Source organism: Diplotaxodon limnothrissa, linkage group LG19 (genome assembly GCF_057381915.1).
Source record: "Diplotaxodon limnothrissa isolate DT_005_m linkage group LG19, D_limnothrissa_male_GT1.1, whole genome shotgun sequence".
Taxonomy (NCBI): domain Eukaryota; kingdom Metazoa; phylum Chordata; class Actinopteri; order Cichliformes; family Cichlidae; genus Diplotaxodon; species Diplotaxodon limnothrissa.
This window is the reverse complement of record NC_140614.1, coordinates 14,989,018-15,012,565: the sequence shown is the minus strand read 5'-3', so window position 1 is coordinate 15,012,565 and position 23,548 is coordinate 14,989,018. Positions and strand designations below refer to the sequence as shown.

At 39.5% G+C, this 23,548-nt stretch overlaps 2 protein-coding genes across 2 annotated transcripts in view; one reads left to right on the top strand and one right to left on the bottom strand.

Annotated features, from left to right (window-relative positions):
* LOC146611922 (semaphorin-4E-like) overlaps positions 1-23,548 on the bottom strand; it is a 66,185-nt gene that overhangs the window by 9,701 nt on the left and 32,936 nt on the right. The window lies entirely within an intron of this gene.
* On the top strand, positions 78-19,503 carry LOC146611926 (serine palmitoyltransferase 2-like). The gene is made up of 12 exons (XM_085343414.1): positions 78-366; positions 3,889-4,083; positions 5,076-5,230; positions 7,118-7,266; positions 10,414-10,538; positions 11,063-11,156; positions 11,428-11,533; positions 12,257-12,476; positions 13,107-13,233; positions 14,757-14,892; positions 15,834-15,963; positions 19,171-19,503. The coding sequence occupies exons 1-12, from the start codon at positions 208-210 to the stop codon at positions 19,288-19,290; spliced, it is 1,716 nt and encodes a 571-aa protein (XP_085199540.1). The 5' UTR covers positions 78-207; the 3' UTR covers positions 19,291-19,503.

Below are 23,548 nucleotides of genomic sequence, written 5' to 3'. Positions count from 1 at the left end.
CGGTATTGAGTATCTAGATTTTCAGGTTACACAGGGAGTGGGCTGTGCGTGTGATTGCTGTTCGTGGATGTGAGCGTGTCAGGGAGTTTGTAGTGCGTGTGCTTGTAAACGTTCACTGCTCGGATACTGTCACCGCTTTGCACCGCGGGCAGGCTCCGTGTTCCTACATGCAAGTTACTGTGGCAGCTCCACCATTCCTGCCCAGCAATGACCGAAAGCCCCGAGACCAAAGCAGCCGACGACGAAGTGTGTCGGCGGGTGAAGAACGGGCTGAAGCCGGAGAGAAACGGTTTGGCAAAGAGCCTCTACCCCCGCCCCTGCCATGAGAGGCCGCCCAAGAACCGCTGCCACACCGCCGAGGAGGAGGTGAGGCCCGGGATGGGACGGGTCGGATGGGTTGGTGAAGCCGGGGAAAGCATCCACTCTGTGGACTCGTGACACCGAAGGATGCTGTTAAATTCCCGTTATTATGATAAAGTCCTGTGGTGTTCGGGTAGGACAGCTGACCGAGTCCTGCTGCTGACAGCAGTCTCACAGCATGCTGTCATCGAGTTCTGATGTTTCCCGGCTCCTGTACAAAGTAAACGCCGAGCTCCATTTTTTTTTAAAAGTCCACTTTAAAAAGTTTCAGCTTATTTGTCAGGTTAGATACCTCGTTTTTTCTCAATGACTTACAGCAGCGTTTTAATTCCCCATTATAATATTTTTATTTTTTAAATCAAAGTCTAAACTTTGAATGGCTCCTTGATGCTCTCCAACCCATTTTAAGAGGAGTCCAGGTTTGTGACTTTGATCAGAGGCTCAAACTGGGAATGGAATAACTCCAGACAATTTTGAAACAAATCTCAAACTCATCCACTCAGTTGATTGTTCTTTAGGGAGATTGTTGTGTTTATTTCGTGCAATATGTCAGCTTTTTCTTTCTGTTTTAGTTTTAAATCTCGTTCTTTGGCTCTGTTCATCTTGGCTGTACTTTTCTCTCACTTGTTTGGCAGTAAAAGTCTGGAAACATTTCTCTTTCATGAGGCGGTTGGCTTTCATTTGCAATCCACACTGAAACTGTGATGAGTTAGTGATTAGGGAGACACTGAACCAGTGCACCTGTTCACTTCAAGCTGTCCGCTGAGACTTGAGTGCATGCTGCAAAACAGCTCTTCCCAAATAGGCTAATGAAATTTCCACCCTTGGGTGCATCTTCTGTAGCTGGCCCAATTAATGGGCCTCCTCTGACTGATTAGGTGCTGCTACACACACTGGCATTGAAAATACAGAGAATTTTTTCCCCTGTTGTTTGAGTCAGATTAATATTTCTTGAGAGGAAAGTAATCCCAGTTTTCTCCAGCGTGTGGTTCTTAAGTAAAATAACGTGAAGCACGTTGCTGTTTATTATCTGATTATTCTAGTCACTAAAGAATTTGGTACAAATTGCACAGAGGGTTTCTGCCACACTTGCTTTTCAGGCTAAGAAACTGAGTGCCTGCTGACTAAACCTCAGCTGATTAGGGTTCATGCAGATGTCAGCATTGCTATTCTGTAAGGAATTTGAGGGAAAGGCATGACCGGTCACATGCAATGCCCTAATAGCCATGAGCGCGATAGTGAAGTGAACTGCACAGTGCCCATTAGGTTTCATTGTCTATCCAATTACTTATCAAGATGTAGAAGAAAAAACATTAGAAAGTGAATTCTATCTGTTCAAGTTTATCAACACAACCTTCTCCTCCCTTATTTGGCAGTCAAATCATCGCTCTCCCTGTTTACTTCCCTGAGTACAGAGCTGAACCAGAACGTAATAGTTTGGTCTTATCTTCCTTTTTCATACAGTCTGGCTTTAAATAAGTACCTCTAAGTGAACCATCTAAATGTCAGCCAATAAAAACAAAAGTTAAACCACTTTTTCGTAAATAAGACAAAGGAAGAGGCGAAGTATATTGTATGCACAATGACATGGAAGTTTATTCCTTTTAAAGTCTTAGTTAGGAAATGTTGTGAATCTCTTTTTAGGCTAGGTTTGCATAAATACAGGTAGCAGCGGTTGGGTATCACTGTAACATAATCCTGCGTAGTATGGCTTCAGCTACTGACTTTTTTTATTTTTAAGTAATCAAAGGATATTTTTCACTCAAAGGTTTCATATAAATTGGAAAATGGTGAAGAAATTGAATAAAATGTAGTTTAGCACCAGATATGACAAAGACGACTATATTTGAAGAGCAGCAAATCAAGTTTGTGTATTTTTTTTTGTTTGTTTTAATTTTCAGCTCTTTGATGTTACACAGCACAAAATATCAGCCACTGCCATTATTAAGATACTAGCGAGCTAATTTCAGTCAAGAAGGTGGATAAATCGGTACATCTCTACTCAAAATATGTTTCAATTATCAGAGCACTCCCAGGTTAATTTCAGCTAGATCAGCAGATTTGTCAAACATATTGTTGCAGTTTGATTTCCTCATTTCTTTTCACTTTGTTTTTTACTGGCACTTTGGCTTTCAGAGTATCATCAGGTAGACACCCTGCAAGCTAGCAACGCTGGTCTCGTATACTAACTGTCAAAAATATAAGTCTGTTTACCAGCATCTATACAAACACCATTCACAATGAACAACACTGTGCAGAGCTGAGTTAAAGACTTTCAAAGGTAAAATTACAGTGACATGGCAGGGAAAGATGAGCCAATATGACAGGCAAACCTAACTCTGAAATAATTCAGTGGTAATTCTCCATATTAATGCAGACTGATATCTTATCCGTGAGAAGCTCTTCCACCATGGTAGCTTAGAGAAGCAGGGCTTATTGCAGAAATAACCAATCAAACTGAAATAGGGACTCACTGCTGTCAGAGCTGCTCAGTTTTTTTTGATTTTACGACTTTGAAACACAGGGCGGAGGCTTCAAGCTCAGATCACAGCACATCACAGTGAACAAAAAGAGATGATATCTCAACACATTATAAACATGCAATGAGAGCAACCTGCTACGTGAGTGACAGAAAAGGCTGCATTCAATATTATGGAGTGTTAAAAGTGAAGCGACCTTTCTTTGTACTATAATTACAAAGTGTAGTGTATACGGTACCTGCGCTTTGCTTGTATGAACTCCTCTTGAAAACTGAAGCGTTTTAAGCTCTTTTTCCTGCTTGACTCACCTCTGAGCACATGCTCCCACTTACATTTAAAGTTGTTATTTTTTAAATGTGCTGTTTGAATGTGACAGATTCAAGTATAAACACAATTCTTCACAGCTTCTTAAGCACCCATACACATTGAAAGATGCCTTTTGCCACAAGATTATTATAACAGATTAAATTGGTTATTTTTATTCAGCAAAGTTTTGAATCAGTTGTCACGTTTCATTGCATAACTTGTATGACCAAATGTAAACCATGGAAGCCGTGGATGCACTGTGGGCTGCAGTGTGAGCCTTGTTCTATAGCTTGGACTTAAGAAACGTCCTGTAACATTTACTGACAATAAACTACTTTATTGTTTGTTTGTTTTTTGCATTGGCTCCAATTACACACAAATAGTAACACAGCGTGATGTGAAACATGCTAGTACTACATATTGATAAGTCACATTGCTGCCACTTGCAACACAATCATCATTATGCCAAACTTGTATATATTTTATTTAAAAAGGGAATAATTTAACCAAAATTTCAGCATTTTTTTTTGTACTTCTTTACCACTTTTCTCTGTTCAGCAATGCAGATGATAATGTTTCATGAGTCTTGAAGTTCATTTAGTGTTGTAAAATTGTTGTGATTGTATTGTTTGGATTGTTTTAAGTTATTTTGTGATTCCTAGTTTGCATGGCAGATATTATTTCATGTCTTTCATTAAAATAATTAAACCACTTGCTTCTGTACATTTTCTGATTTACATAGGTCTATGCAGCGTCATACAACAGCAGGCTGTACAGCCGGCCCTTCATCGAGTACTTTGAAGAGACCCCCATGATGGTGGCAGTGCTCACATACATGGGCTACGGCATCCTGACCATCTTTGGCTACCTCCGTGACTTCCTTCGTCACTGGAAGATTGAAAGGTGCCACATCGCCAGAGAGAAAGAGGAGCAAAAGGTAGGATGAAAAACAAATGCAACAGTAAATTTGCAGGAACACAAAATCAATTGATCTAAAAGGTGGTAATCAAAGTTAGGGCTCATGCTAAGAAATTCCAGATAAAGGCAGCAGTTGAGAAACTTGGCTGCCCTTTACCTAAACGCAGTAGCTGTAGCGTTATGATTGCTTCTGGCAGGGATTCATCTCGCATTTCAGGTGTTGAATGGTTCTTATCTGGGAGACTGAGCTCTAATTACATGTTGCCTGGTGACCAAATTGTTGCAGTGTTTGTGCGGGAACAGTAGTGATAACAAAAAGGGGGGGGGAACCTTTTGTAGTTTCATTAATCAAAGTAAGCCAATGTGATATTTGCACACTACAAAGCAAGCATCCATCCCAATCACTAGAATCTGCAATGTAGGTTGTCATATTGCAAACATTTTAATCAGCATTGCTTGAAGCTTGGTGTTTTTTAAAGAAAGCAAGCATCAGTTGTTTGAAATGAACCTGTCAGCTGTAATTATGTCCAGCTATGGGGAACTTTACATAGAAATATTCTTTGTTGCCTTTAATCCAAAGTGTGCATGCTTAAGATTGCATTTTTGTTAGAGGTGGAACATGTTTAGAATGTCTTCTGTGTCACTCACTTTTGTTTCCAACATCTTATGTAATGTGTGAAAGTAAAGCCCATTGTTCTCAGAATTTAGTTATGTCAAGGAAAGGAAGCCTTTCGTGGGGAAATCATTAAATGGGCCCGACGATATCGGACGGATGTTTTCCTCCATGAAACAAGGAATATCAGCTCCCTTGATCATGTGTGTTCTTTTAAATGTTGTTGTAATGCTTAAACTGGATGAGATTAAATTCTTTCCTTGTGAGCTTTTGAAGAAACTTGAAACTGTGAAGATCTAGATATCGTTACAGGAAATACCAGTGATGTAGGAGAAAATTCCTATATGTTGTGCTGCTTTTTACTTTCCTTTATTATCTACCTTTTCATCCATGTGTAGGATTTTGTACCGCTCTACCAGGATTTCGAGAACTTTTACACCAGAAACCTCTATATGCGGATAAGAGACAACTGGAACAGGCCTATATGCAGCGTCCCGGGAGCCAAGATGGATCTGATGGAACGAGCCACCTACGACTACAACTGGACTTTTGAGTGAGATTAATGTAGCTTTCATTCAAGAGCGCAAATATTGTTATCATTAAGCTAACCTTAAGGATTTCAGGCACACAATAGCAATGGGAAGTATGCTTTATAACTGCTATGTTACCAACATCACACAAAGTTGGCCAGGTTCCAGACGTCTCTCACTGGACACGGCTTTTTAAAAGCTCCGGCAGGCCTTTCCATTACCCCTGATTAAATAAAACACGAAGACTAATGTACAGTACAATAGCACTAGACTGATAAATCAGCCAGATATCAGGAGACATTTGCTTAATGTGTTTGCATAATAGACACAAAACTACCTTAATTGAGTTGTGGAATTCAAAAGATGCTGGAAACCTGCCTTTGAGATTGACGTGGTTTTCATAGAAATTTTTCACCTGGACATTAATATTAATACACATCCCCAATATCCCCTGATATGATACGACTGTATGACTATAATAGGAGTTTTGGTTTGTGACTTGGTGCATTAATTTGGAACAGAATTCAAGATTTATAAGACCAGGTTGCTTTTCCTTTTGAACTGTCCTCTTTTGACAGAGTCTGTGCCCACTCCAGCCTGAGCTTTCTGTTGAATTTCTCTTTTTTTGAGCACAAAGTAATAAAAGAAGCTGTTCACTGGAGGTTTGTTACTTTTGTTTCACACTAAAGGCTGTTGTGGTGAAAATCCTGTTTTAGCTGATTGGATAAGTGACTCAGAAGGTGTAGAGTTGTTCCTAATAAAGTTTATTTCTCTAGATCCTAATAAAAGTAGAGAAATCTTGAACACATTTATTACAGCATTATATTGCATAGAGCAGGTAGGATTCTCACCTTGTTTACCTCTGTGTATAGTACCGTATGTAAATTCTATGAACAGACAGAACATGTGTACTCAGACAATATAAACATAAGACAAGATAAGACCAGAAGCTTGTTGTTTAGAGTCCATTGATCACTAATCCTTAAGCAGGGTTTGGTTTCATGCACATGAACAGTTAAGGTGGACAGGGAAGGTTGGATTGCGTTTTTAATTTGTCTCGTGGTGTGCTTTGGAAATCATCCTGTTGATGCAAAAAGAAATAAAAATGCTATTTTTTTTTTTGCTTGTCAGACTGTGTTACCTTTGAGCTTTTTGTAGATTTAACTAAAGAAATGTGAACAAATTCTGTGGTTTTGCAGCACGGTGCTAATAACAAAGCTACAGTTTAATAGTTTAAAGTTGGCTCTTTGCCAAGTTGTCTGTTTGTGGAGACACAACACTGGCTCATCCAGCGAGTTAGGTGCCTTTTTTTATGCTTAAGTGTTTATATTTCAGTGTTAAGTGGCTTAACAAAGAAGGCATGTGTCTGAAAATGTTCAGGTACAAAGACTGGACTGGAAATAAAAACCATTGAAAGACTTTCAGGAAGCCTGGACAATTGTTCCTCAAGACAACTTTAAAAATTGCACGTCATTCTGGTTCTTGGCTGCAAAATATAAAAACATGTTGAATGGCTCTAAGACTTTAGTACAGAATTGTATATGTAGCAGTTTTGTACATTATATATATATATATATATATTCGCACTCTTTATATTATGAAGGTGATAACCCCAGAATGAACAGCCATGTAGCGTTCATCTCATATTAAAATCGGTCCAACTTAAGATCTATAATGTTCGTGAAGTCAAACAAAACACACAAGTGAGAAGATGTGGGAGAGACAGACACCAGAAATATTGGAAAAACAAAAAAGAGCACGCTGATGCTATCAAACCTCTCAGTCTAGTTTTTAATTACTTCTACCAATCATTACTATTAATTATACCAATCTGTTTCCCAAATCATTAGTTTCTTCTCATTGATTGTTTCCTGTGTCTGTTTATCTTCTCCTCTCGCCCTCTCTTGCAGATACACGGGTCGGGTAGTGCAGGATGTGATTAACCTGGGCTCGTATAATTACCTCGGCTTCGCTGAGAATACAGGTCCATGTGCTGACTCCGCAGCTGAAGTCACTATGAAGTACGGTGTTGGAGTTGCGAGCACGAGGCAGGAGATTGGTACAAACACATGGCAAAACACAGACACACCCGCTACCTTTGCTATCACTGCTGGGTCTTAAATGGCAAGACTGAGCACAGCTGAATTCACCTCGGTAAACAAAATGTCATAAACCAGTTAGTTTAGTAAAGCTGTGGGAACTAGTATGATGATCATCTGTGCGCGGTGTTTGAGCCAATTGCAAATTACCGTGACTTTTCTGTCTTTACAAATGCTTTCAAATAAGTCTCACTGACCACTTTGTAAAGTACATTTTAGGCATTAGTCTGGTGTTGGAGCACCTTTAACCTTAAGAAAGGTTTTAATTCTTCTTGGCAGAGATTCAGCAACATGCTGGAAACATCCAAACACATCTATGATGCAAATCTCTCCCTTGGTTGTAACGAGTAGTTATTTGAGTTACTGTTGCCTTCTTATCAGCTTGAACCAGTGAACTGCTGCTCTCACTGGATCTTTTCTCTTGTGTGGGAAAATCCCAGTAGATTAGCAGGTTCTGAAATGCATCGGGCACCATGCCACATTAAAAGTCACTGAACTCACCTTTCTTCCCCTTTCTAATGCTCATTTTATCTTGACTATGTTTACAGGCCTAAATGTGTTATCGTTGCCATTTAAATAACTGATTTAATATAGTTGAACACGTCCCTAATAAAGTGGCTGGTGAGTGTAGATGGCTGTAATGCTTATGTACACTATAGGAGTTTATGTCCAACATATTATGTTGTTTGTTGAAAAATATTTAGTCATAATTGACCACTTAAGTAGAGCTTGGATCTTGGATTTGTACGAATACTGGAAATGGAGCGAAACACAAAATATAACAGTTACTGGTTAATGTTGCAAACATGTTGTATCCTGATTGTTTAATTCATACAAAAGCAAAGAGACAATATTTAAAGTTTTGATAACCTCACAGGATGCGAAGAAGTCTGTGCCTCTATGTGGGAAATACTACATGTATCATAATGAAATCCACAACTTGATGTCTTTACACTTGGATGTTATATGATCTGGACAAACAAGATATATCATGTGAACTTTAAGTATCTGAGTATCGACAGGTTCCTTTTTTAACTCCCCAGACAGAAGCGCAAATTTATTGGAGCAGAATGCGATCAGTGCAGTTTGTCAGTCAGCACGATTATGCAAGAAATCTCAAGGTGAAAGTGATTAAACTTGGTGGAGAGGAGAAGCATGGGCAAAGGAGGAAGCTGTTCTACTTGGTGAATACAGTGGGGCAAAAAAGTATTTAGTCAGCCACCGATTGTGCAAGTTCCCCCACTTAAAATGATGACCGAGGTCAGTAATTTGCACCAGAGGTACACTTCAACTATGAGAGACAGAATGTGAAAAAAAAAATCCATGAATCCACATGGTAGGATTTGTAAAGAATTTATTCGTAAATTAGGGTGGAAAATAAGTATTTGGTCACCTCAAACAAGGAAAATCTCTGGCTCTCACAGACCTGTAACGTCTTCTGTAAGAAGCTTTTCTGTCCCCCACTCGTTACCTGTATGAATGGCACCTGTTTGAACTCATCATCTGTATAAAAGACACCTGTCCACAGCCTCAAACAGTCAGACTCCAAACTCCGCCATGGCCAAGACCAAAGAGCTTTCGAAGGACACCAGGAAAAGTATTGTAGACCTGCACCAGACTGGGAAGAGTGAATCTACAATAGGCAAGCAGCTTGGTGTGAAAAAATCAACTGTGGGAGCAATCATCAGAAGATGGAAGACATACAAGACCACTGATAATCTCCCTCGATCTGGGGCTCCACGCAAGATCTCATCCCGTGGGGTCAAAATGATCATGAGAACGGTGAGCAAAGATCCCAGAACCACACGGGGGGACCTGGTGAATGACCTGCAGAGAGCTGGGACCAAAGTAACAAAGGTCACCATCAGTAACACACTACAACGGCAGGGAATCAAATCCCGCAGTGCCAGACGTGTTCCGCTGCTGAAGCCAGTGCATGTCCAGGCCCGTCTGAAGTTTGCCAGAGAGCACATGGATGATACAGCAGAGGATTGGGAGAATGTCATGTGGTCAGATGAAACCAAAGTAGAACTTTTTGGTATAAACTCAACTCGTCGTGTTTGGAGGAAGAAGAATACTGAGTTGCATCCCAAGAACACCATACCTACTGTGAAGCATGGGGGTGGAAACATCATGCTATGGGGCTGTTTTTCTGCCAAGGGGACAGGACGACTGATCCGTGTTAAGGACAGAATGAATGGGGCCATGTATCGTGAGATTTTGAGCCAAAACCTCCTTCCATCAGTGAGAACTTTGAAGATGAAACGAGGCTGGGTCTTCCAACATGACAATGATCCAAAACACACCGCCCGGGCAACAAAGGAGTGGCTCTGTAAGAAGCATTTGAAAGTCCTGGAGTGGCCTAGCCAGTCTCCAGACCTCAACCCCATAGAAAATCTGTGGCGGGAGTTGAAAGTCCGTGTTGCTCGGCGACAGCCCCAAAACATCACTGCTCTCGAGAAGATCTGCATGGAGGAATGGGCCAAAATACCAGCTACTGTGTGTGCAAACCTGGTAAAGACCTATAGTAAACGTTTGACCTCTGTTATTGCCAACAAAGGTTATGTTACAAAGTATTGAGTTGTATTTTTGTTATTGACCAAATACTTATTTTCCACCCTGATTTACGAATAAATTCTTTACAAATCCTACCATGTGGATTCATGGATTTTTTTTCACATTCTGTCTCTCACAGTTGAAGTGTACCTCTGGTGCAAATTACTGACCTCGGTCATCATTTTAAGTGGGGGAACTTGCACAATCGGTGGCTGACTAAATACTTTTTTGCCTCACTGTATCTGTCTCACCATCTTAACCGTGAAATAGGGAATTGGCTTTGGCAGTGGATCCTTGAGTTCTCTTGTTTTATTTAACCTGAACAAAGCTGGGGTAGCTGTTTCCCTCCATTTCCAGTCTTTATGCTTATTTTATTGATCTTCTGTGGTATCATCTCCCAGGAGAAGCAAGTAAATGAATAATACTAAAAAAATCGATGTCAGTTTTAGAACTTCAAGGTGTTCAGTGGTATCCGTTTATTTTAAGCTCCCATGTTTTTTGTGGGTTTTTTTTCTTTTAATTCATGTATTTATTTATTTTTTGTTCCTCAGGTAACCTGGACAGACACGAGGAGATGGAGAAACAGGTGGCTAGGTTCCTGGGTGTGGAATCAGCCATGGCGTTCGGCATGGGATTTGCAACTAACTCAATGAACATACCAGCACTCGTTGGCAAGGTAAGACCCCAAGTGACACAGGGGACAAGGATGAGCTTATTTTTAGCAAGATATCCTGGATGTTCATGGGTCTTTTCTAAGTATGTTTACTTAATAGTACGCTATTGTAGGTCACCAGTTACACCAAGCACCTTATCTTATATCAGGAAGAAACACTTGCTGGTGACTGGCTGGTTGTGTGTGTTAAAGTGAAAAAGGAGCAAACTAAGGAAGTGAAAGCCAACAGTGGTGAGACTGCTAAAGACTTCTGCTCTAATAAAATGATTCAGACCTGCTGGTATAAAGGTGTAGGGTTAGACTCAGAGCAGTGAGGTATGAAACAATGCAGTTCTACAAAGCAAGCTGCATTCTCAGTGTAATTCTCTCAGCAGAGGTTGTTCTATATAATTGTAAAAAAAAGGATTCTCCAGCCTCTCACCAGCCAATAAAAACAATGTTGACTAAAAAAACGTAGCAGTCCATCTGCTATTGTGTGCAACAAATCCTATATGTGTGAAATATTAATGCTAATTAATCTTCTGCAGGGTTGTCTAATCCTGAGTGATGAGCTGAACCATGCCTCTCTGGTCCTGGGAGCCAGACTATCTGGGTCCACCATCAGAGTCTTTAAACACAACAGTGAGTCTCCTATTTGTTCTTATCCATCTGCTTCCTATTTGCATTTATTCCCATGCATTAGCCATGTCGTAAAACTTCCATTGCTTCTCAAGGTCTGTAATTATAGCGCTTTTTATTAGTTTGATTGTCTGATCTAATGTTTGCCAGCTTTAAAACAACGTCAGTGGAAAAGAGAAAGCATTTTGATGTAGAATACAAAGGAAGACCACTGCTAAAAACACAGCTTTCATTTTGAATGTTAACACTTCAAATTTTTGTTTTTTCCTGTCAGATATGCAGAGCCTTGAAAAACTGTTGAGAGAAGCCATCGTTCATGGCCAACCCAGGACTCGCAGACCATGGAAGAAGATCCTAATAGTGGTTGAAGGCATTTACAGGTACTGCTTTGATTTCCTGTATATGTCATACATGACTTCATGGGGAAAATAAATATTTAGAACGTTTAAGTCTGTTAGATGTGCTTATTTAATCTATTGGGAGTACATTTAAATCTTGTCTTTGGTAGGAGAAAGTCTCAGCGCTGAATTTATACAATTTTTGCAACTGTGCTGAAATTGTCTTTGGCCTTATGCAGTAGAAAAAAAGGAGTTGCCCACTTTTAAAATTCCCTTTATTTTCCTTCCTAGTTTCAGGTTGAGCAAGACCTAAAAACTTTATTGCATAAGCAGCAATTCCATCTGTGGCCAAAGCCCCTGGGCGGATTATTAAGAATGATTGTTGATGCATGTGCTTAATGCATGTATGTCTTTGCACCAGAAATACAAGAGCAGGTTCAGCTTCCTCTGATGGTTTATTCAGGTTCAGCACTTTAAACTGTACTGAGAATGTGTCAGTGCTTAGTTAGCTAACCTGATTCTGTCTGATGGGGTGCTACAAAAAGCATTTGCAACGTGCAAGACAGTTTCTGCTGTCTTTTTTGTTTTTTAATAAGTTTAACTTTTTTTTATTTGAGTCAAAAGTCATTTCAGCTGTTTATTCTATGTTGACAGCTGTTGGGTGGATAGTTTCTGGTGCAAAAGCTGAATTTGTTGGGAAAAACAAAGCTGTAACACCTCAGGAGATGTAATGCACCTTCCACTCTGCCGGTTTCCTCCCTGCAGCATGGAGGGCAGCATAGTGCGCCTGCCAGAAGTGATTGCCTTAAAGAAGCGCTACCGGGCCTACCTTTACTTAGATGAAGCCCACAGTATAGGGGCCCTGGGTCCAAGAGGAAGAGGTGTGGTGGATTACTTTGGCCTCGACCCATGTGACGTGGACGTCATGATGGGCACTTTTACCAAAAGCTTTGGTGCTGCAGGTGGATACATCGCAGGGAAAAGGGTGAGCTTTATCTCTTTGTTTATTTTTTGATTTTTTGAAGAAAAAAAAAGGGGGGGGGGAAAGAGTGCATTTTCTAGCATAACATCAGTTTAAACTCATAGTTTTTCAAGAGTGCACTGATGCATGGACTCTCTAAGCGTCACTTGTTGCAGACACGAGTGCTAGTCATTGCAACAGTGCATGTTGCATTCTTGACAACAAAGCTTGCTTATCGAGATGGTTATCAAGATAAGACACTTTGTCTAAATCATCATGTAGTGGCGTCTTAGAACTGCCGAAGCCCTCAAGCAGAACAAAGGAGTCGGAGAAAATTGGTCATGAATCACTTAGGAATGTGTTAACAGGTTACAGGATGTAGCTCACATTATGCTTTTAATGACTTTCATATCCTTCTAAAAATGTAACGGGCAGATTGACAGGTTTGAGAGCGCAAAGCGAAATTCAGTTCTCACTTTGTGCTTATCAGACTGTTGAGGTTTTTAATGTAAATCTGGTGCTTCTAAAAATAAAATAAAAACATTTTCACATATTCGTGAAAGAGGGAAGCAACAAGCAACGTTGTGAGGGACTGAGAGACTGCAGCTGTTCATGCGTATCTGCTTATGTCTTCTGTGTGTCTCCTGGGTTTAGGAGCTCATCGAATACCTGCGCTCCCATTCCCACAGTGCGGTCTACGCCACCTCCATGTCTCCTCCTGTGGTGGAGCAAATCATCACTTCTATGAAGTGCATTATGGGAGAGGATGGCACAACAATAGGTAAGCCTCAGTCCAGATTGTTCACTTTTTTATATGTGAGAAAACTGCATTTCAAGATAAAGTTTAAAAATGTTTTGCTTTTAAGGAGTCATTATGTTGGATGTTGAGACAAATCTCACTTTCCACTTGCATATAGTGCACTCCACATGCACTGCAGTCCATGACCACATCTGAATCTGATTGGTATATAGGCACACAAAGATGTTATGTTGAGGTCAGAAAACTTCCTCTATAGATTGATCAAAGAGTGATAAACAACTAAACTCTGCAGCAACGTCAAACTGCAAAACAGTTTCGGATTAAAAATGTAAAAGTTAAACGGCCAGTTTCAGCAAACTTCAGGCTGTTCTTGCATATTTACTATAGTGCATAATGGTGCAGGTCCTTGGTTATTTGTTTTGTTGCATTATGTTTATAATTTGGTGACGTCTCCACTTCTGATGATTTTATGTCAGCAGTAATTGTTATGATGGGCCACCAGGTGTCACTGCAAAGTTAAGAATTGTAGGACTGGAGCCAGCCTCTGGTCTTTTTCACCAGATGTTATATAAAGAAAAGGAGTAGAAGGGGGGGGGGGGGGGGGAAGAAGGATGTCCAGTTATAAATATGTATGTATGTATGTATTTTTTTTTTATTTTTATAATGGTTACTTGATTTAATTAAAGAGGTTAAGGAATATTTTATGATGATCTGTGTTTATAGACGAGGCAATTCTATCTCCTCTACATGGATTGTTTAATCTAACTTCAACCCTTTTGCTAGAACAGTTCAAGATGTCGCTAAGCAAAATCTAAAGTCCACAGTACACAGTTTGATTCAAATGTAGACGTGCAGAACGTTTCTTTTTCATCTTTGGAAAGCATCATTAAGAGCTCATTTTTATTTTTTGCACTTCAGGAAAGTCAAATTTAGTAAAGAGTAAACAGCCCTCGGTAAGAGAATCACCTCTAAAATTGAGTTGCAATCAGTTGCAACCAGTGACTGACAAAATGTGGATGTAAAGAAAAATTATTAAAAACCCACAAGAAAAAATAAATCCAGACGAAACTAAATATGGGTAGATAAAAGATGAATGATACAAGCATGACACAATTTAAATCATGCAAATGCAGATTTACACCAAACAAACTCGTTATTATAAACAAATAATAAACTTGTTTGTTAACAAACCCAGACCAACAATAAAAACAAAAACATTTAACTGATAAAGCAGTAAATGCAGCCAGGCTTCATTAATGAGTTTGCTATATCCAGTGAGTGTGAGTAACAAGTTACACTAAGCAGAGATGAGTGGATATCACAGCGCTCTGTGAATATTCACATATTGTCCATTAACACATCAGGATGTGATGACTTGTGTGTCTAACACGTTAAAGTTGCAAAGCAAACGGCTGTCATCACACTGCAAAAAACAAAACCTAGATGATTAGATATAGATGATCTTAGAACGCAGGACATCCGTGTGATTAACTTCCATCGTGCTTCCTATCAACTCTGTCTCCAAATTTCTTCATCATCCTTAGGCAGTGAGCGTGTGCAGCAGCTGGCAGAGAACACGGTCTATTTCCGCAAGAGGCTTCGAGAAATGGGCTTCATCATCTACGGCAACAACGACTCTCCCGTCGTACCCTTGATGCTCTACATGCCCGCCAAGATAGGGTGAGCCTCCATCTTTGCTGTTTACTACTGCTCTGATTGCTGGAACTCTTAATTGGAGCCTTAGAGCAATACAGTGTGATCAATTATATCATTTGTTGATGAGTATTGGGTTTTTTGTTTTTCCCCTGAAATATTATTAAGGTAACAAGTTTAAAAACTCTGTTATAGCAGTGGACAGTAGACAGTGTCCCAACGTCACATCACAAGAGCTCAAGGTGTTAAACTGACTGCAGAAACTGAGTCTAGGTGCACACATGCTTTAGTATCAGTACAAGGACTGTACCTCTGCAGCTTTAATTAATCCTGCTGTAAATATCAAGCAAAACACTGGGACCAAAGCAGGTTTGGGACCATTCCTTTTTTCTTCTAATGAAGAATTTGTCTGTCTTCGTAAAGCTTCTGCAGACATGTTTTCACAGAAGACTTTACCCATCTTTTTTTGTCTGTCATACTCTTTATTAAACCTCTGCGGTTATTTTTGCTATTCAGTTTTTTTAATTCAATTCAGTTTTATTTATACTGCACCAAATCACAACAGTTGCCTCAAGGCGCTTTATGTTATATGGTAGACCCTACAATAATACGTACAGAGGAAAAACCCAGCAATCATATGACCCCCTATGAGCAAGCACTTTGGCGATGGTGAGAAGGAAAAACTCCCTTTTAACAGAAAGAAACCTCCGGCAGAACCAGGCTCAGGGAGGGGCGGGGCCATCTGCTGCGACCGGTTGGGGTGAGAGAAGGAAGACAGGATAAAAGACATGCTGTGGAAGAGAGACAGAGATTAATAACAAGTACGATTCGATGCAGAGAGGTCTATTAACACAGAGAGTGAGAAAGGTGACTGAAGAAGAAACACTCAATGCTGGGAATGCCCCAGCAGCATAACTAAGGGAGGATTCAGGGTCACCTGATCTAGCCAGCTTTGTCTCTCCCACCAGAGCGTTTGGCAGGGAGATGCTGAAGAGGAACATTGGCGTGGTTGTCGTGGGCTTCCCTGCTACACCCATCATCGAATCGCGAGCACGCTTCTGCATCTCTGCCGGCCATTCGAAAAACATGCTCGACCAGGTAAACACACACTTAAAAATATCTTAACACGTGTTTAGTATTCAGCATGTCTCATTTAACACATTCTAGATATGATATTCTTTTATGGTAATACTCATAGGTAAAGGTCAACAATGATTTCTCAAAATGGGACAATTTCTTTCTTTTTTTTTTTTTTTTGGTCTTTAAGACCAAGAAGAAGCTGTTACACACCACTGTGTGACATTAAATCCTGCTAAATAATGACCACTAAAAATACTGTTCTGCTCTGTTCTGATGTCTGATGATGGCAGTTAATTGGATGTAATATTCTGCAGCTTGTACTTAGTATGCAAAAGCTGTCAGGTTTTTTTTTTCTTTAAAGAAAGACTGCAGCACCTACAGCTGCAGATGTATTGATGCTGACTAGTCTTGCGTATCCACTTCTCGCTGTCCACATAGGCGAACGGTCAGGCTGAAGCCATTACATTTCAGTGAAAAACATTCCCCGAATTCCTCTAATTATTCAGAATTGTTAGACCCGAGCCTCTATGAACTAAGCTCACTGGTGTTTTGCTAAGTGTACTTTCACAGGGGTTATGGCTAATTACTGGGCCTGCACACAGATCAGGTTTTTGTCAAAGTTTTTCCAGCATGTAGCTTGTTAGCTAGATTTGCCGGCAGGAGTTCACAAGGAGGAGAGGGGTGCAATTACTAATAGTCTACCAGTGGCAGGCTTATTTGAGTGGTGCTGGCTGCTACTAGCCAGGCCTGATTTGTTTAGTTATACTCTCTAAAGTTTGTTCATTCCTGTTTCACAGCAGTGTAATGACCTTTGAGCTGTTTGAAACTAAGTGGAGAAATCTAGTTGGCATTAAATAAAGTGGAGCAGTCTAACAGGGGCAAACACTGTCTGCAATTTGAGGGACGCTGATATGATCTCTTTTGACCTCAAATGTCTACCTATGCCTTGAGTAACTTAGAGCATGCCGAGTCCCTTGCAGCTTAATGTCTGACATCCCATTGCCAGAAATCCATCAAAGGACAAGAATGCCTCACTTGGATTTAGAGAGTGTCAGGAAAAGTCTCCCAGAAGAGGCTCCATATAAAAATAAAGTGTCAGCTGTATCACTCTGCAGGTTAACGTACTATTTGTTCCCTGTGTTTTGAGTGTAGACCTCAACATTGCTCTTTGTGTTGGCCTGTGTAAGTGCAGACAGTTCAGCTTTGATTACAACACATCTAAATCCGCCCACTCTTCACAGCGAGGGCTCTTCTGCGTTGCTGAAATGAGCTCACTGCAGACCTGTTTGCTCTTCACTACGGGCCACCGTCTTAGATCCTCCACGGTTCTTTTCTCATTTTGACACTAATGTAAATCCTCTCACACAGAGGTTGAGCTTTCTCCTGTGCTTCCTGTCTAATGTGTGTAGCTCAGTTGGCGCAGATACAAACTGTGTCTCCAGGAAGTTTTGTATATCCAGGGTTATGGTATCTTCCTATTATTCTCGGTGCACTTCAAAAAATTGAACAAAATAAGCTGAAGACAAGGAGTGGGAGTACTGTACCGTAGTGCTTTTATCTGTCATGGTGTAAAATCTGTCTCCGTTAGTCTTCCTCTCTGTATTATTCTCATGCACTTTGAAGTGTCATCTTGGTTTGTGTTTCTTTTATCCGCTGGCGAGCTTTCAGAGTATTATCTTTTCACTCTCTCACACCCACACTTACATCCCGACCTAAATCCTTTTATTGCCATCGTTATTTCATTCTACTGACCGCAATAATCTGTCAACCTTAAATGTCAGGTTATAACTAATGTATCTGAAAATGTGGAGACGGTTACAAAATTGTCCACCTAGTGTTGATTTGGAGGAGCTACTTCGACATCTGATGGCTCAAAATGTTAAAAGCATCAGAGGTAGAATAGTGATTGATTCTTCCATGAAATATATTTTTTTTTTATTTCATTTTATTTTTTTTTCTAGTCTACCTGAAAAGCCTTACTTGATTAAGGAGATGAACCAACTTAATATTTGGCCGAAACGACACAGAAAGATACTCGTGATTTGACTGCAATAAAGCATTTCAGTTCCTTTTATACTTTAAGATGTGATACAAAGCCCATCTGTCATCCTCACAAAGCTTTACCATAAACAGAAGGTATATATTGCTTTACTGGCAACCTACACACATTGAAACACTGAAAAACTCCTCAAGCCCCATAAATAGTCACTTATCCAAATTTGCATAAGTCCAGGAATTGGTGAATAAACATCTGGTGTAATGGGAACAATGTACTCCACGCATGCATGTTACTCCACAGCTCTAATTTCAGAACAAAAACGCGTTGTATAAGGTTTTGACGCACTGGGAGAAATCTAACTTTACTCTGAATTTTTGGAAATTCTCCACTTTTTTTTTTTTTTTTTTTTTTTTTTTTCCTCTTGTATTTCTTTTCCAGCCTGTTACTTTATTATTCCTGGTTAATGTCACCAGTGTGAGATGTGCGACAATAAATCTCGTTTCCTATTTCAGAAAAGCAGCTGTGTGCTGCAGGACTGAGGGATTTAACAAATAGCTGGTGAACAAAATGTAGCATTTGCAATCTTGAGAGAGAAATATTAATTTTAAAAAGGAAACTGTAGATTCATAAAAACGGGAGTCCAGATTTATGCCAATTAATCCATTAATGTGCTTTTGAGCTGACAGTATTGAATCTTAAAACTTTTTAAAAGGTTGTTTGTTCTGCAGCTTGTTGCTCTGACCTCAAGTGAGCAGAAATCTACTGATGAAGCTTAAAGTTAAAACTGATGAAACAAACATGCATGATGCAACAAAGCAAAACCACATTAAAATTTCAGCAATATATATACTCATCCCTACATTGTGTAATTATTGTCGACCTTATGCTATAACAGCTTGAACTGTAGCACTTCAGTTGCATTAACCAGAGCTCATGCGCTCAGAGTGAATATGTCCCCCTTAGTTGTAGGGCTTTAGATAGAATGACGATTTGCTGCTGTTTGGAAGACGTGTCTGTATGAACTCATCACTTTGCTCTAACACCCAGGTAATAGAAGTGAAAAATGTAAAAGTTCAAACCAGAGATCTTTCCTGCTTCGGCCCCAGTTTACAATTTGGTTTTACGAGGCTGGTGTCTCTGCATCTGTAAACGTCCTCGCTCTTCATGTTGGCCTTCAGACTGACAGCATTTTTTTTTTCTTCTTCATTGTATAAATGTCTCCACAGGCGCTGGACGTCATCAGTGAGGTTGGAGACCTCCTTCAGCTCAAGTACTCCCGTCACAGACTGCAGCTGTCTTCTGCGCGGCCTTTTGATGATGATGTGTATGAGGACATTGACGACTGATGAATCACTCTGCTGCTTAAGTGGCGTGAACCAGAACAACCCCGGAAAATACAGAGCGGGTCGGTCAAGATGGATCACAAGTCTTCTTTAAGGAGAAACTTGTGCGTACGTGCCCCCTGCCATCATGTTGCCAACTCGTAACCTCCCCAGACGAAAGCAAAACGCTTAAAAATACCCTCAGATTTTATTTTGCCTTACTACACATGCAGAGATTGTGAACAGTGAAAATGGCACCTCTGCTTCCTGTGTCTTTTATCACTTTTTTTTTTTAAGATTTTTTTTGTTTGTTTGGTTGTGTCTTTAGTATTTGTGGTTTTGGCCTTTGTTAAGCTTGTAATTACAGATCCAGTGTGCACGTCATCTTTTTGTTTTTTCTTCACTTATGACATGAATCTGACTTAAATCGAAAATGTAAGGAGACTAATAAGGAGAACATCGTTACCATCTATCAATGAACGGTCCTTTCTTCCACTCCTTTGAAAGGAGCCGTTATTGTCATAAGTAGAAATCACTAGATGCATTTCCACAAGACCTAATTCTTCACCACCAGGAGCCTGTTGGCGTGCAAACATGACATGACTTACAGCCAGTTCCTTCCGTTTTTTTCGAGTAATGTAACAGGGAATCTGTCAGTTTAGAGCTAATTACCTGACAGCTTTCCATTTAAAAAAAAAAAAAAAAGAACATTTTGACATTTATTGCTATTATTTAGAAGTTTAGATGGACAAAGTCAGCCTCAAGTCTTAAAGCTAAGCTCACCGTTTGCTAACTTTCACTTCATATTTTTCCTGCTGCATAGCATAGATCTGAATTTAAGCAACAAAGCAGATGAGCGCATTTCCCCAAATCCCAAATACTGTCTTTTATGTCTCTCCAGTAAAGTGAAATATCTGTCTTCAGCAGTAAGATGAAGGTATTGCCATAATTTTGCGTTTGAGAATTTTATTTGCCTCCACTGAGATCAGCTCTGGGTCAGTAGAACAGTGCCAAAGTGAACAGAACAGATTATCTGTGATGTTTGTATGTGTGAGGAAATGTTCCTGAATGGGCCGCATGGCTCAAAAGAATAAATGTTTAATATCCTGTTCAAGGCTTCAGTAAAAATCACAAGTTGAAATAGAAATCAAAAACTAATTACTCTTTCAAACATTTGATTTTATCTTTTTTTTCAGTAATGAAATGATTGCAATGATATTACATGTTTTGTTTTTTTTTTTCATTTTACTTAAGGAGGACCTGCTCTCTGTATTGTTACTGTTAAACTCTTATAGAGTAGCTTTGCATTATTCACAGTTCAAAATAATCTTTATTTATGTGATACTGAGCCTTGGAGCCGCCTCTCAGTTCATCTCAATTTGTTAGAAAATGACCCATTTTTAGCACCCTTTCATTGGAACTGACTTTCTTCTGATTGGTCACACCTCCCTAAGTGTTTGCTGATAACAAGTGGGCGTGGTTTCTTCACTCAGAGCGACACTCGTGATGATTATAACAAAGACATCTTCTCTAAATGAGACGAGCCCCAGGAGTAGAAAATCCTTTTGATAACTGAACATTCAGAGCAGTCTAACGCTGAGGTTTTGGCTCACAGAGATGACGTTTGCATTCGCTGACATTTTTATTTGAAACTTTGGGTAGAATTATTATAAATATCCACTGCTGTAGCGATTTTATATATACAAAAAAAAGGAAAAGCTTAAACGCGCCGCTTTAAGTGAATAACACTTTTATAATAATCAGTTTTATGTTGCAAAACTATAAACATGATTTCTTTCATTGACAGAACTACCACTTTCCATTTCAGAAAAAAACATTTTAAAAAGCCATGTTGAGATTTAAACACACTTGAGTGCTGCTACTGGAGAAAAAAAAATGGGGAATTTAACCCTAAAACATAATACACATTATACAGTCAGCGTCTTTTCCCCCCACCAGGACCAGAATTACTGGGACTGTGTTTGTCTTCCTGTTTGTTACGGGGGGGTTCCTCTTAAGTCATGTGACGAGGTTCAAACTGAAGAATATCTATTAGCGCAGGTAAACTAGTGTGGACAGGATCCAGCTCTTTGCTGCTTTGTGCCTGATAATTGTTTTGCCTTGAAAAACAAAATGCTTTCTTTGTGCTGAGACTAATGAGTCAATAATGATGTTAACAGTCTTCTTAGGATAGGCGAGTGTGTTTTGCCTTTACGTTCTTCCACATAAACAGCAGCTGTATTTGGAAATGTGGGCATTTACATTGTACTACTGAGCTTTGGGACAGCAGCACTCCTTAGTGAAGGGAACTCATGTCCCACGTGTATATGCTACCGCTTGCATGTGTGCACACTGACGAGTGCTGTGCAAGCGCTCGTCCTTCATACTAATGCACACACAGGAAGAATTCCTCCCAGAAGCTGCTCTGCACCAGAGCTGGTGGTGCTCAAAGTGACACATTGTTGCTGTTTTTTTTTTTTTTTTGTTGTTTTTTTTGTAACCTACTACATTCTGTCTTCATGTCTTTCTGGGGTTGCTGAGTTGTTTTATTTTTTTATTTTTTGGTCCATCTTTGCGGATCTTCTGATGTGTAATGTGGGATACTTGTGTAACACGTCTTATGTTATCCTTTTGGCTTCCTTTCTGCAGAGAATCGATCACAGATGGTCGTTCGTGAGCTGAAAGTTTGGTTGCAATGTTGTTCATACAAATACAGAATGTATCTATGTATTTTTAATTATGAACCGAGAGAAGCTGTACCGTTATACTCACAGCAAATATTTAAACATATGTTTACGTTATGTAAAGATTTTATGTCCTGACATTTTACTAAGGAGTTTCTGAACATTAATTAGATCAGTTTCCCTTCAGTTCATTGGTACTTCTCAGTAGTCCTCTGCAAAGACTGCATCTGGTTTCAACCATAAAAGCAAAATAACCTCGTTGTTTTTATTCTTTGTTTTGGTAAAACGGCATGAAATGCTGTTATGGATGATGGCTCGCTACAAAGTTTATATATTGTTTCATTAAAAATTAGCTGTTGGGACGGATGTGTGAGTGTAAGTTACCACACATCAGAGATCGTTGTTCTCTGATATAAAGTAGTTCCTTTGAAGCAGATTTTCTTTCTAAGAATTCTGGTTCTACTCTCATAACTTCAGTTGTTCATCTTTGAACATCTTAATTGTTCTCTTCAACTACTTAGTCTTCAGCAGTACTCGACTGTATAATTAGCACTGTGTGATATCCATGTTAACTAATTTCTCTGCATTTCATCATAGAAAATGCACTATTTCAACATATCGGTAAAAAATTTAAAACGTAATGTTTCACCCTTGTCAGTTACACGAGTAGATGAATAAAAGAGTTTAAAATATTTGGAATTTTCTTCATTTTTTTTTTTAATACCCCAATGTAGTGTGTCATGATTGTGTGTTAATTTGGAGGGCAGACTTTCTATTTTTTTTATTTTTTTTAAATGTTTTTGTCAATAGTTCTGCAGGTTTCCTGAAAAACTTTTTAAGTTGTTCTTTTGGACACTGGTGGCTTTTTCACTCATTTTCAGTCCTAGTGCTTGACCATTTTCAGAAGAGCATTTTGTTTAAGCCACTTGATCCATTCCAGTTTTTCTTTTTGTCAGATCAGCAAAAACAATGCCAAAGACAACTGTTTGACTGCATAACAATAGTATTCTTTGCCGTAACAAAGTGATTACCAATGTGTTTTAGTCCAAATCCTGGTGTATTTCAGCATGATTTGCAGTGCAAATTTGAAGAAGTTGGTAGTGGCAGGGTTAAAAATTACCTCCAGTCAATGGAGTGTATCTGGAAGTCTGAAAGCAAAGACTGCATACAGGAGCTGATGCATCTGATCTTTCAGTTGATCAATCTGTTATTGACTGAAGCCTTATCAGAAATCGTCTCAGTGTAAGGTTGGCTGTCAAGATGCTAGTCTTAAGGAAGGGAGACAAGTTTACTTAAAAGAGAGTTTATTAAACTACCCCATCAGGAGACAAACATCACTGATGAGTTGGTGGCCAGTGAAGTGAAACAGAGATGGAGCAGTTAATCTGGGGCAGCCTTTACTGCCTAGAAGTAAGAGGTAAGCTGCATCAAGTGCTGATCTTCCTTTGGCAGCAAATCAATAACAGTAGGCTGCAACTAAGAAAGCAGCGCGTGCAAGTATTATCTGCGCCAAATAGCAAATCCATTCTTGCAAATGGGAAATCATTTGACCTTACAACATCAAGTAAAAATCAAAGTGTTGTTACTTAAATGTACAC